At 38.4% G+C, this 13352-nt stretch overlaps 1 protein-coding gene across 12 annotated transcripts in view; it reads left to right on the forward strand.

Moving 5' to 3' along the window:
• IFT81 (intraflagellar transport 81) overlaps positions 1–13352 on the forward strand; it is a 190409-nt gene that overhangs the window by 98535 nt on the left and 78522 nt on the right. For 3 of the 12 annotated variants that reach the window (XM_027576868.1, XM_027576867.1, XM_027576866.1), the window contains exons 3-10: positions 1159–1435; positions 4026–4182; positions 4687–4790; positions 5569–5749; positions 8549–8638; positions 11579–11644; positions 11954–12064; positions 13212–13296. In XM_027576868.1, coding sequence (XP_027432669.1) covers positions 4039–4182; positions 4687–4790; positions 5569–5749; positions 8549–8638; positions 11579–11644; positions 11954–12064; positions 13212–13296 — 781 coding nt within the window. In that variant the 5' untranslated portion in view covers positions 1159–1435; positions 4026–4038. Of the gene's footprint in view, positions 1–1158; positions 1436–1611; positions 1853–4025; positions 4183–4686; positions 4791–5568; positions 5750–8548; positions 8639–11578; positions 11645–11953; positions 12065–13211; positions 13297–13352 lie in introns of those variants that run through there. The other 9 variants (XM_027576872.1, XM_027576870.1, XM_027576869.1 and 6 more) reach the window with 7 other exon arrangements.

A 13352-nucleotide genomic window follows, 5' to 3' on the forward strand; every position in this document is an offset into this window, starting at 1 on the left:
CATTAAGCATAAAATCCATTCAGGTTTGCGTGCAAAGAGTGGATTCCATTGCTTACTCCAATTTACACAGTATTACATTCTCAGAACTGAAAATTATCATGTTTCTATAATAGTTGCAACAGGCAGAGGAGGAACTAAAAACTACCCAATAAACCACTCTTATCTCTTTCTATAGCCTACATCTGTAGACTCTGTAGAAGGAGCAAATCTAACCATCTCATTTTTTAAAAAGCAGGGGGGAAAAGGTGAAATGTCCTTAGCTCTTCCAGTGTCAGGCACTGTTCTAATTACTTTACCTGTATTGACAGTCTTAATCCTTACAGCAGCCTTGGAGGAAAGTATTATTATAGCCACACTTTATAGGCAAGATCAGGAAAGCTCAGAGAGGTGAGGCTGCAAAATGGCAGACCCAGGTTTCAAATCCTGGTGGCTGAGAGAATCTCCTAATACACCCACCATCAGTTAATTATGCAATCCCTTATATGAATCTTTTATTGTTTCTCCCAAAGTTAATTAAATTATTTAGCTTTTCGAGGTTTTAAGCGTTGCCTCCTCCAACTCCTCAGGAGTATCTGTGAGCTGGAATGGGTCTTCGTTTTCCTCCAAGTGCTCCGCAGGATGCCTCTGCTTGATAGTTCAATAGTCAGAAGGCAGCCAGCAATGGCTTCATCTTGCAATGTTCTGTTCCCTCTGCCCGAAAAAATATCCATGTGGCTAATTTTCACTGATCCTTAAACATCACTTTGTCTGATGGAACCCTTCCTGACCGTAGGGTCCCTTCAGCCCCAAATAAACTCAGGATACTTCATCTGGGCTCCCCCATTATTGGGCCCTTTTATGATAGTGTTGGAGTTGCCTTTCAATCGTCTCTTTATCCACATTAGACTCTGCTCCTTGAGAACAGGAGCCCTGTAGTAATTCCTGGCTTCCTTTGCATCCCCAGCAGCCAGCACAGGGCAAGGCAAATAGGAGATGCCTCATAAGGAATTTGAACATTATGAGGAAACATAAGGAATTGTTTCCCTTTTTGTTTGTTTTATTTTGCTCTAAAACTGATGCTAAATCTGTAGTTGGTTTCTTCCAAGATGTCTGAACAGGCAACTAAGTTTTCAGGGCGTGAGGAATTTCATTTTTTTCTTCTCATATTTTCCTTGCCAGCTGACATCACAAAGTACAGTGGTCTCCAGTCCTCACCGTGGCTCAGGACCCGTAAACGCACTTTGCAAGTGGGCGGGGCACCTCACTTTGCCCAGCCAGGTACCTCGGCTCCAGCGCGCGCCCGCAAGGGCCCCGCGGAAACGCCCCGGCCCACCCGCCGGAAGTGACGTAATGCCACGGCCTAGCAACCGTTGCCAAGGAGCTCGTCTCTAGGAACCCTGTAGAGCCTGGATGCCTCCTGCGGGGGGGAAAAGAGGTTTCTTGAGGAGAATTTGAGGTAACCTCGCCAACACGCGCTCGGAAACTTCCCCGAACCCCCCCAGAAGGAAAGAACTCCCTCCTCCTCCCCTTCCCAGTGCAGCACCTTCGCCAGGGGAGGGTCGCAGCAGTTAAGCCCCCAACGCTGGGGTCGGTGCCTGCCGGGCCTCGCGCGGATCCTGACCGCCCCGCCGAGGGTTGAGTGGTCGGGGAGCCCAGATCACCCCCCCGCGAGGTGTCTGGGTCGGATGTGGAGTCCCCTGTCCCGAACCCCAGGGGCGGGGGGAACACTATTTTTGGGAATCCCAAGAGGCTGCTGGTCCAGCGCTCATGCCGGCCTGGGACCAGGGCAGCGTCGTTTCTGTCCCGAGTTGTGCCAGATAAACGTACGTCCTGGTTTTAATTCTTCCCCCCACCCCCGTGGGCTCTTATGTGGGTAAGTGCTCGTGAATTAGTGTGGCGACTTTCCGCTGGTAGAGGGAGAGTAATTGCTTTTGCTAATTTTAGAGCGCAGAGCCCACTGGGCATAGACAACCTACCTGTTGAGTAGATCTTTGTCCTTAGCGGGTGACCATCTGAAAGCTGGTGGGCACCTAGGGGGAAACCCAACTAGTTTCTTTTCCTCTCCTGGTAACGTTTTACTCGTTTATCCAAGTTTTTTTTTTTTTTTTAAAGGGAAAAAAGTGTATGTGTGTGTGTGTATATGTTATATATTATATACATATAATTTCTAAATCATTAAACCTATATATGTAAGTGAAGGTTATGACGTGGATTTTTACTTAAAATATTTTTAACAGTGAAAAACTTGCATCTCCAATGTGGATTTTTATTTAATTTATGAAAAAGATTTCCTTTTGTAGATTAAAGGAAACCGCAAAATTTTAAAGCACATTACTTATCCTTTCTACTATCTTTTGACTTAATTTTTTAGCAATAATAATCATTTATTCATAGTTTTACATGTAATGTTTTCCAAATATCCAGCTCCACCCACCCAATTAAAAAAAACCTATTTCAGAGCAAAATGCATGCAGCCCCAACTAATGTCTTTGATAAAATAGCATCTATTAATTTCTTGGTTAAAAATTATTAAGCACTGAAGTAATTTTTTCTTTATTTCTTTTTTTAGCACTTCATTCTTTAATTCCTTTTTTTTAAATGGCCAATTTAAAAAATTGCCTGCCTGCAAAATTTCTACCACTTCTTCCCATACTAAACAATTGATACCTTCATGCAGGAAACACTAGGAACCTTGGTAAAGCTGCTTCAGCTTTTTTCAGATACTTAATTTTTCCAGAAAGTTATGATCACCATCAACCTACTTAGGCTTATCTTTCTTTTTCTGGCCTCGGGCCTGTGAACACATTTATCCAGTCTATGGAAGAAGTCACTGTTTTGATGCGGTGGGTATTCACAGATAGAATTAGGCACAGATAGGTCCTCACGGAATTTACATTTTAGTAGAGAAGAGAAAATGTACATAAGTACTAGTACAAAACAGAAAAGTAACTCTAGGAGAGCAGTGCAGATAAAGTGTGGTTAACTTGGAGGGTAGGTGCTGCTGCCGTTATTCTGACGGAGAATGTGGGAGATAGCTTGAAAATGACTTCCTGGAGGAACGTGCATTTGGAGGGCAGACCCTGAAAGACCGTTAGGATTTGCACCTGTGGAGATCAGGCGAGGAAGAGTCTTTCTAGGCAAGAGAACAGCATTAACTGAAGGCAGAGGTGGAGAAACTAGGGAGCAGTAACTTTCAGTCGGGTGAAATTTAAAACAGTGAAAGGTAACAATTTGGAAATAAAAGTGGGAAAGCTAAATTGAGTTAGATCTGAAAAATCAAAATCCAAGAAGTTTGGATTTTATTTTGTGAGCAATGAGAATCATACAAGTGCTTTGGAATAGGAGAGGCAGGGGCCAGAAAACTGGAGGCTGTTACCTTATTGTAGGCGCAGGGAAACGGGCCTGACTTACTCGACCGTGGCAGAGTCGATGCCTACAGTCCATTAACATCAATGCGTGAAGAGTGCTTGGTGGAGGAAACCAGAACAAAACCAAAGAATGCACATCCAGGCTAAAGCTTGTGGCTTCCGCTCAGCTTCGTTTGGGTGTGGCTGTGCACAAATGTGTGCCCAGGGTTGCCAGATCTGATTTTGAAGAGAAACTGTATGTCTGGATTTTAATGTAAAAAAAAACTCCCACTTTTTAAAACATGGGCTGCTAATTAAAAAAAAAAAAAAAAAATTAGAAGCATGTCTGTAGCCTAACAAATTTTTACCCCTGGGTAGTTGTAGAGCTGTATGGGAGAGATGTTAATGTAGGTGGGATTTATTATTCATTTGTCCATATGAATTCAGTGTTAATTCAGATGATGGCTATCTTACCAGTTGTATATACAAAACATTTGGTATTCAATATTAGCAGTATACTGTAACATTCATAATAAAGTCTTCACATTCTGATTTCTTTCAACAAAATACCCCTTTTCACAGCATTTTGTATGCCATGAAGAATTATACTCTTCATTCCTACTTCCTATAAACTTAATACTGATTTTTTTTTCCAGAATGTTTGTTATCAGTATTGAGGAATTTTATCTCTATTTTTAGTTATGACCTAATTATGAGTGATCAAATCAAATTCATTGTGGACAATCTCAATAAGGAGCCTTTTAGGAAGAACTATAATTTAATCACATTTGATTCCCTGGAGCCAATGCAACTATTGCAAGTTCTCAATGATGTTCTGGCTGAGATTGACCCAAAGGTAAGAGTTTTCTCTTTCTTGTGATGAAAAGGATAGTAGGAAAGCCATTTTTTGCCTCTAAATATCTGTGAGTCTTGGGCCTTATTTTCCATGCCTATAAAGTAATAATAAATGATCTTTAAGATTTCTCTACTAGCTTAAAAATTAAATTATCTGCTTGTACCTTATTTAGAAATTATTTCTCTACTCCAAACGTAAATTTATTTGGTCCTGGAACGAAAATGCTTTTACAGAGGTTTTATTGTATTGCAAGTTAGGTCATGTCTCTTATACACTGGTTTTTTCCACTGGGTACTTTTTAACCTTGACATTCTTAATACAAATCCTGATCTGACTTGTATGTACCCTCACTTGGAATCTGGGGGCCTCCATACTTAATCTGTTTTATGAAGAGACCATTGTGCCTGTTATGCTCTGGGAGAACAGTTTTGTCAGTGAGTTTAAATATTGTTCTTTGTTAGATATACAACAATAACATATTTTTTCAATTTCTTTATCTGTTAGCAAGTTGTTGATATCAGAGAGGAGATGCCAGAGCAAACAGCCAAAAGGATGTTGAGCCTTCTTGGTATCCTCAAATATAAACCTCCAGGAAATGCCACAGACATGTAAGAATTTGATCACGTGTTGCTTTCTTAAAGCTATGCTTGAATATCTAAACTTTCATGCTCTGTAGTCAGTCTTTCTAGGCAATACCTGGTCTCTCTGTCAATGGCTTTAGAACGTCACTGAGTTTCAAGATAATCTTGAACTTTTAATATTATTTTGTCATGTAGAAGTCTTAAGTGGGTCAGTTTCTCCCCCAAATCAAAAAAGTCAGGCAAATCCCACTATTCCATTTTATCATTTATCATTTATATGCCATCCTAGATAAAAACAATCATTTAAACTTGCCCGGTCAATGAAGTATTAAGGTAGACTGTACCAATTAATGGTTCCAATACAACCTCCCCATATAGTCCAGTGATATATTCGGGCCTAATTTTATGTTTATTGTTGATATAGAGAATGACTTTAGAATAGCCTTGGTTTTATCTTTTTTTTTTTTTTTTTTAATAGTCATGGAAGGGACGCCTGGGTGGCACAGTCAGTTAAGCGTCTGCCTTCGGCTCAGGTCATGAACCCCAGGTCCTGGGATCGAGTCCCGCATCAGGCTCCCTGGTCCGCGGGGAGCCTGCTTCTCCCTCTGCTTGCTGCTCCCCCTGCTTGTGCTCTCTCTCTCTCTCTGGCAACTAAATAAATAAAATCTTAAAAAAAAAATAGTCATGGAAAGCCATCAAGAAATTGTAAATTAGGGTTTGAGATTTTATTTCGTTTCGAGGTTTATTTGTTATAAGTGGGGGGAGGGGTGTTGATCACCTGCACGTGTTTATTTTCTTTTTATAGGAGTACCTTTCGTCAGGGTCTGGTGATTGGAAGTAAACCTGTAATTTACCCAGTGCTCCACTGGCTTCTTCAGAGAACTAATGAACTGAAGAAAAGAGCATATTTAGCTCGTTTTTTAATAAAACTTGAGGTACCAAGTGAGTTTCTTCAGGATGAAACTGTGGCTGATACCAATAAACAGGTATACAATACACAAATGGTATTTTTAAACTATCTGTAATGGATGTAAAAGTGCACATGTTCAAACACCTGTTAATCTCTCTTTAGCTTATTTGCTTCTCTGTATTTCCAGGTGGCATCTAAAGGTAAAATGGTTATTAATAATGTTCAACTGTAATCAGGTATGAAAATATTGACTTTTTTTTAAAAAGATTTTATTTATTTATTTGACAGAGACACAGAGAGAGGGAACACAAGCAAGGGGAGTGGGAGAGGGAGAAGCAGGCTTCCCTCTGAGCAGGGAGCCCGATGAGGGGCTCGATCCCAGGACGCTGGGATCATGACCTGAGCTGAAGGCAGATGCTTAACAACTGAGCCACCCAGATGCCCTGAAAATATTGGCTTTTGCACACAAATACTATTTCAGTGATAGGGGTATATAGATAGAAAAAATCCTGAGATTAGGATTTTAGAATAATTTATTCAGAATTATGGGTAGATAGGATTTTGGGTTTAGGACTGCAGAACACTTTGCAGAATCAGTTAGATGATTATACAATTTGTCATCCAAATCAGAGAGAAAGGGACTATCATAATAATTACATGAAGGCAAAGGTATAAATTCACACTATCCTAGACAAATCAGGACCTGTGAGCCCCTGAGAGGATTTTGTATAGGCAAAGAAGCTAGGCTTGAGATCTCAAAGGACTTCCCAATCAGGCAGAAGGTAGAGAAAGCACCAGGAGTTTGAAATCTCAGTGTACTTTCCTCCTGGAGTTTTAGGATCATTTTGGGTCCTGGCCTTACGGTCTTTTTTTTTTTTTTTTTAGGTTTTATTTATTTATTTGAGAGAGAGAATGAAATAGAGAGAGAGAGCATGAGAGGGGGGAGGGTCCGAGGGACAAGCAGACTCACTGCTGAGCAGGGAGCCCAATGCGGGACTCGATCCCGGGACTCCAGGATCATGACCTGAGCCGAAGGCAGTCGCTTAACCAACTGAGCCACCCAGGCGCCCCTGGCTTTACAGTCTTAAAGCTCTTGACTACTTTTGGGGCACCTTGGTGGCTCAGTCGGTTAAGCATCCAACTCTTTGTTTGGCTCAGGTCATTATCTCAGTGTCCAGAGGTCAGGCTCAGGCTCAGCCCGGAGACTGCTTGGGATTCTCTCCCTTTCCCACTCCCTCCTCCTCTGCTCCCTCCCCTCCCCACTCACAAGTGTGTATGCTCTCTCTCTTTTCCTTAAATAAATAAATAAAATCTTAAAAAAAAAAGTTCTTGACGACTGAGGATTCTGGCTGGTCTAGATCTTGGTCCTGGGATTTCAAAGCACATTCCTGATCATAGACTATGGAAAGAAGGGATTCAGGTTTAAGGTTTCAAAGGACTTTGATTAAAAAAAGTGCCCCTGTTTAGCCCTTTGTGCTTTTATTCTGTGCTATATACATAGACTGATTTGTGCAGTTCGTTGTGAATAGTTTGTCAGTCTATCCCAATAGATCCTGAGGTGCGTGAAGACAAGTGTCATGTCTTATCCGTCATTGTTTTCCTCCAGAGTTTTGTAGAGTTGCTTCTATACGGTATGTGCTCAAGATTGGGATTGAATCAGAACAATCAAAACTGAATGTTTTTTCACCCATATATTTTGTTGTTTTGGATAGCCACGCAGTCACTCAAAATAGAGTCAATATTGATCTTTTAAGACATTTTGGGTGTTGAAAGATTTATGTAAATAATCATGTCAAATGTTATAGTAGATGTCACGGGAGAAGTACAGCAGAATGAGACTACCCCAATTCCTACATTTGAAGGCTTTACGTAATGTAAGAAATAGAGAAGTGTAAATGTGAAATATTGTCTCCTTCCTACACTCCCTCGTCAATAAACCTGATAAAAACTAATTCCTCTGGAGGATGTTTATTAATAGCTTTTACTAAATATGCCCAGACAATTAATGGAAGAATTAATGATAAAGACATGTTTATTCTTGAAACATATTTGAGGTGTAAATCTAAAATGACTCATACATTTAGCCAGTCAGTTAGCACAGAACCTAATAAAAAATGTATGTTGTCTTTCTAAGTGAGGAGTTTTAGAATAAATGATTTACAGATTTGTAGGATATGATCAGTCAAGAAACATATTAATTTCCTGTGATTGCTCACAAAAAAATACTAATTTTAAAGAATTTTGGAGAAGTTGCAAAGTTTTTCATTCATTCAGCTACTTTTTATTGAATATCTATATCAGTTATGCATCATGCTAGGCTCCAGGGATACTAAATTGTACAGGATAATAGTATTCTTGTCCTCTTGACTCTTGCTGTCTAATGGAGGGAGACAGACAAGTAAGTAGGCAATTATAATTTTACATGATTTTTATTCTGATATCATGACACTCTGATCTAGAATAGGTATAGGGCTAGAGAAGTCTTCTCTGAGAATGGTGGTATCTATGCTGAGACCTGACAGATGAACTGAAATTATCCAGGTAAGGGGTGAGGAAGCCATAAAGTATTCTCAGAAGGAATGGGGTGTGTAGACTGGAGGTGAGAGCATAGAATATTCCAAGGATTGAAAGATCACCATAGCTAGAGTATAGAATGTGAGTTAGGGGAACTAACCAGAGAGGAAGCTGGAAAAGTACTTAGTGACCAGATTATACACACCTACTTTTTTTTGTGTCTTATATAAATGTTTAAGGATGTATTTTTAATGCTGTTATATAATGATTTAAGTAATCACTATAAGTTAATCAATAACCTGATGAAGAAAAGTCTACTGGATCTAGTCATTAGTTTATAATTTTTTAATTTGTCTTTTAGTATGAAGAGCTAATGGAGGCCTTTAAAAATTTGCATAAAGAATGTGAGCAGCTCAAGACATCTGGATTTTCTACAGCAGAAATAAGAAGGGTAAAGAAAAGAAAATATAGTAATTTTTTTTTAGATTTGAATATTAGTTTTCCCATTTTTGTTTTTAGTTAATTCAGTATGAGTCTTAAAACTATATGGGAACTGGGGCACCTGGGTGGCTCAGTCGGTTGGGTGTCTGCCTTTGGCTCGGGTCATGGTCCCAGGGTCCTGGGATTGAGCCCCGCATCAGGCTCCTTGCTTGGGGGGGAGCCTGCTTCTCCCTCTCTCCCCTGCTCGTGCTCTATCTCTCGCTCTCTCTCTCTCTCTCTCAAATGGATAAATAAGATCTTTAAAAAAAAACAAAACTATATGGGAGCTAGTGATAGCAAGTGGCAGATTTTCTTTTGTCCAACCTTTGCTAGTTCTTTACTGAAGAAATTAATGATACCAAGGTAAATTCATAATGAGTTCTTATGTACTATGTAGATTACTACCATGGATTAAAAAAGATTACATCTTGGGTCTTTCTCTCTCTCTCTTTATATATATATCTATATTAAATATCTATTATATAAAGTATAAAATATATATAATAGAAAATAGAGACGAGAACAAAGAAGAAAAAAGCCATCCAGTTGCTATCCTTTCAGGTTTTGTGTGTATATTTGTGTTGGTGGGTATTTGGGATCATGCTGTACAGAGTTATTTGTATCTTGCTTTTTTAATCATTGCATATATTCACATTGTTATCTTTCTAAATATGATTTTTTTTTTTTTAAATTGGGACTTGGGGCAGAGGGAAAGGGAGAGAGAGAATCTTAAGTAGGCTCCACACCCACAGCCTGGAGCCCACCATGGGGCTTGTTCTCACGACCCTGAGATCATGACCTGAGCCAAAATCAAGAGCTGAATGCTTTACCAACTGAGCCACATAGGCACCCCCTAAATTTTTTCTTTTAATTTTGGGGGGTGAGGCAGAGGAAGAAGAAGAGAGAGAATCTCAAGCAGACTCCCTACTGAGCTCAAAGCCTGATGTGGGGTTTGATCTCATGACCCTGAGATCATGACCTGAGCCGAAATCAAGAGGCAACCACTTAACCGGCTGAGCCGTCCAGGCACCTCTAAATATGATTTTTAATGACTAAATAATTTTCCATAGTATGGATAGGTTAACCATTTTTGGTTTCTTATTTTATTTTTTGCTATTATAGATAATGCTATGATTATCGTATACATAAATTTATTTTGGGCTTTCTGTAACTGTTTCCTTAGGATAAATTTATAGAAATATTAAAGCATATGAAAATTTGGGGGACTTTTGGCACATGTTACTTCATGGTCTCCAAAAACAATTTAACCTTTTCACCAGGCATATAACTTCTTTCCCTAAACATGTGCTAATTCCACTTTCATGAATTTTGTATTTTTAGAATTCCTGAGTTATCCATGCCATCTTTATCTTCTTAATTAGGAAACAGTAGAAGTTGCTTCCTCAGGGAGGCCTTCCCTGATTCCCTAGATGGATTAGTTACCCCAATTCTTTTTGTTTTATAATACACATCACACTTATAGTTACTTTAATGTCTGTTTTCCCAATTATCTTTATTCCCCTTGAGGGCAAGGGCCATGTCTGTCTATCTTGTACATCACTGTGTACCCGGTGTCTATCACAGTGGCCTGCACGTGGTAGGTTCTCAATGAGAGTTTGTTGAGCGTATTAGGAATGAAAGATGAGCTTACATTTAGTGGGGGAGAAAGACCCATAAATAGGATACTTAACAGTATGAGGGAAGAGTGATGGACATTCATCCACTGTTCCTCCGTTATGTCGTGTGAGTAAACTGAAATGATAAAATGACTGAGAGTCTGTCATTTTATTTTCATTATTCTTGAACATATTCTTTTTAGAAAATATGACAAGCAAGAGTAGAAAATAATTCACTCATAATCCCACACTGTAGAGATAAGTACTATTGACATTTTAGTGAATATATTTAAATCTTTTTCTTTGTATTGTACTATAATATAAATGTTGTAATCTGCTTCTTTCAGGTAATGTCATATCATGAGTTTTTCTGTCATTAAACGTTCTTCATAATTTTTAATGACTTTCATTGTATTGTGCCATGGTTTATTTAATATTTCTCATTTGGTAATTTACAAATTTTAGATATGACTAGCATCTGTGAGACTCCTCATAGAGAAGTCTTTGACCTTCCGTGCATATTTTATTAGGACAAATTCCCAGACGTGGAGTTACCAGGGTAGATGGTATATATGTTTAAGACTTTTGACATTGTTCCTTAGTACAATGCCACCAGTAGTAAGAATGCCTAGTTCCTCAGATCCTATCAATACTAACTACTATGTATATTTTTCTCTTTAGTATTACTGTGATAGTTAGGCTATTAGTTTTTTAAGTTTAGGAAGGATTTTTTGTTTGTTTTCACTAGAAAATATTATGGAGCTTGTTAAAAGGAAGGTGGTTTATTTTTGAAGTCTATATTTTTAGGAAGGAATTGGTTAATTGACAAAACCAGACAGAAATTTATGTCTTAAAAACATCATAGCCTTAAAAATAATTTTGATGGAAAATTGGCAGAATATATAGTTGGGTATTTAACAGAGCAGATGGGATGTCAGCAGCTGTTGTTCATGGTTTTAGGCCTGTACACTTTCCATTATAGAAGACTTTTGAAAAATCGTGTGCCCATATTTGGAATCAGAACACAAATGTGCTGGTTGGCAGCTTTACCTTGCTACGTTATAACCTGTTTTGGTTGCTTTTCTAAATGAACACTAAGCTGCCAAATAAATTATCCTGTATAAAGAACCCTGGGGGGAAATAAAAATACCCTTTATCCAAAAGAGGATCTTTGTTCCTTAATGCTCTGTAGTGCATTAAGTAGGGAAGACGGTCGATGCACAATCATATGAAAACTTTATTTGAATTCTACAAAGAATGCTTTTTCTTATAATGTCTCCTTGACTACTTTTTAGGATATCAGTGCAATGGAGGAAGAAAAGGATCAGCTCATTAAGAGAGTTGAACGTTTGAAGAAAAGGGTAAGGCAAGAATTAGCACTGTAAGACTTTGACCCCAAGTCCCAAGGACTTGCAAAGATTTAGGAATAGAAATAAGGATTAAGCAAGGCATTGGTGTACATCTGAGGATGGACTCAAATAACATTGACAGAAAGGGAATCTCCCTAGGCAGTAGCCCAGAACTTTTAAGGACCTGGAGTCTGGAACTTTACTGTCATCTCTAGGGAGTAGTGTTTGCCAAAAAGAAATAAGTGGATGTCTGAGTCACGTGACATGCTAATTTCTTTCTTAACTTGACAGTAACATGTACTACTTATTCCCTTACTGTAGGTGGAGACAGTTCAGAATCATCAACGGATGCTTAAAATAGCAAGGCAACTTCGAGTTGAAAAAGAGAGAGAAGAATTTCTTGCACAACAGAAACAGGAACAAAAGAATCAGGTATCCTCATAAAAGTTTTTGTTCTCATGATGAAAGAAATAGTAAATTTGATCATTCAAATGTAAAGAAAAAAGAATTCTACAATTGTAGTTCATGTTTCCTTTTGTTAACATGATGGAATACTCTTAAGAGGATTTTGTGGCACCAATAGCAATAATACTACTTTTTGGGTTCTGTACCCTGTATGTATCTATATACTACCTTTTGGCCTATGCTTAACTCATGTTGACCCAACATGAGTTGGGGCATTCATTGTAATGTTAAGCATTAAGATTAACTGCTGATAAAACTGGTAGAATCTCTAAAGGTTGTCCTGAGATTCTGGTGCTATGAGAATATCCATTTTATACTACTGATCACGGTATCCACTACAGTTTATTACCATGGGAAATAAGCAAATCATGAAAAGGCTCAAAATCACCCATACTCCACATTTTTAGACTTTGCCTTAAAGAAAAAATAATTTGGCTAGAAAGGATTACTTTTATTAAAAATCTCTCTTAAAACTAAGTAGACTTATACATTAAAAATATACTTCAAATCAGCTCCATTTCCTACTCAATGAGATGTTTGACTCTTTTGGAACTTGATTTGGCATCATGGTAGTTCCCCTGAACCAGTAAGCTGCATTGCTTGGGTCCTGAATGGTTCCTTAGCATCAGTGTCTGATTCTAAGACATCATTTGTGAGAATGGTAATATTTCTTAGAATTAAGAAAACCATGTTAGGGACACCTGGCTGGCTCAGTTGGTGGAGCATGCAGCTTTTAATCTCGGGGTGGTGGGTTCAAGCTGCACATTGAGTATAGAGATTACTTAAAGATAAAAAAAGGGGAAAAAAAAGAAAACCATGTTATAACAAGAAAAGCCTGGTGTGTATATTTCTTTACCAAGTATTTTTCCTTGATTACTAAGTACAACCAATAACTAAAGATAAACTTTCTGAAAGCTTTTTTTAAAAAGGCTTTACATGAAAAGGTATTGAGAAAACCAGTTACATTTTGGGCTCAACATAGTAATTTTCTTAGTTCTTATTATTCTTTTTACATCGCAAGAATTATGTGGAACTTGTATTTTTCTTTGCTTGTCTATGTGAGTGGTAGGTTTCAATAGACTAAGCAAATAATGGATCTATTTGTATTTTAAAGCTATTTCATGCAGTGCAGAGACTGCAAAGAGTACAAAACCAGCTGAAAAGTATGCGCCATGCAGCAGCAGATGCAAAGCCTGAAAGTAAGTGGTAACTATTATAGGATACAGATGATCAAAGAATATTAGTTGAAGCAATC

Source organism: Zalophus californianus, chromosome 14 (genome assembly GCF_009762305.2).
Source record: "Zalophus californianus isolate mZalCal1 chromosome 14, mZalCal1.pri.v2, whole genome shotgun sequence".
NCBI lineage: Eukaryota > Metazoa > Chordata > Mammalia > Carnivora > Otariidae > Zalophus > Zalophus californianus.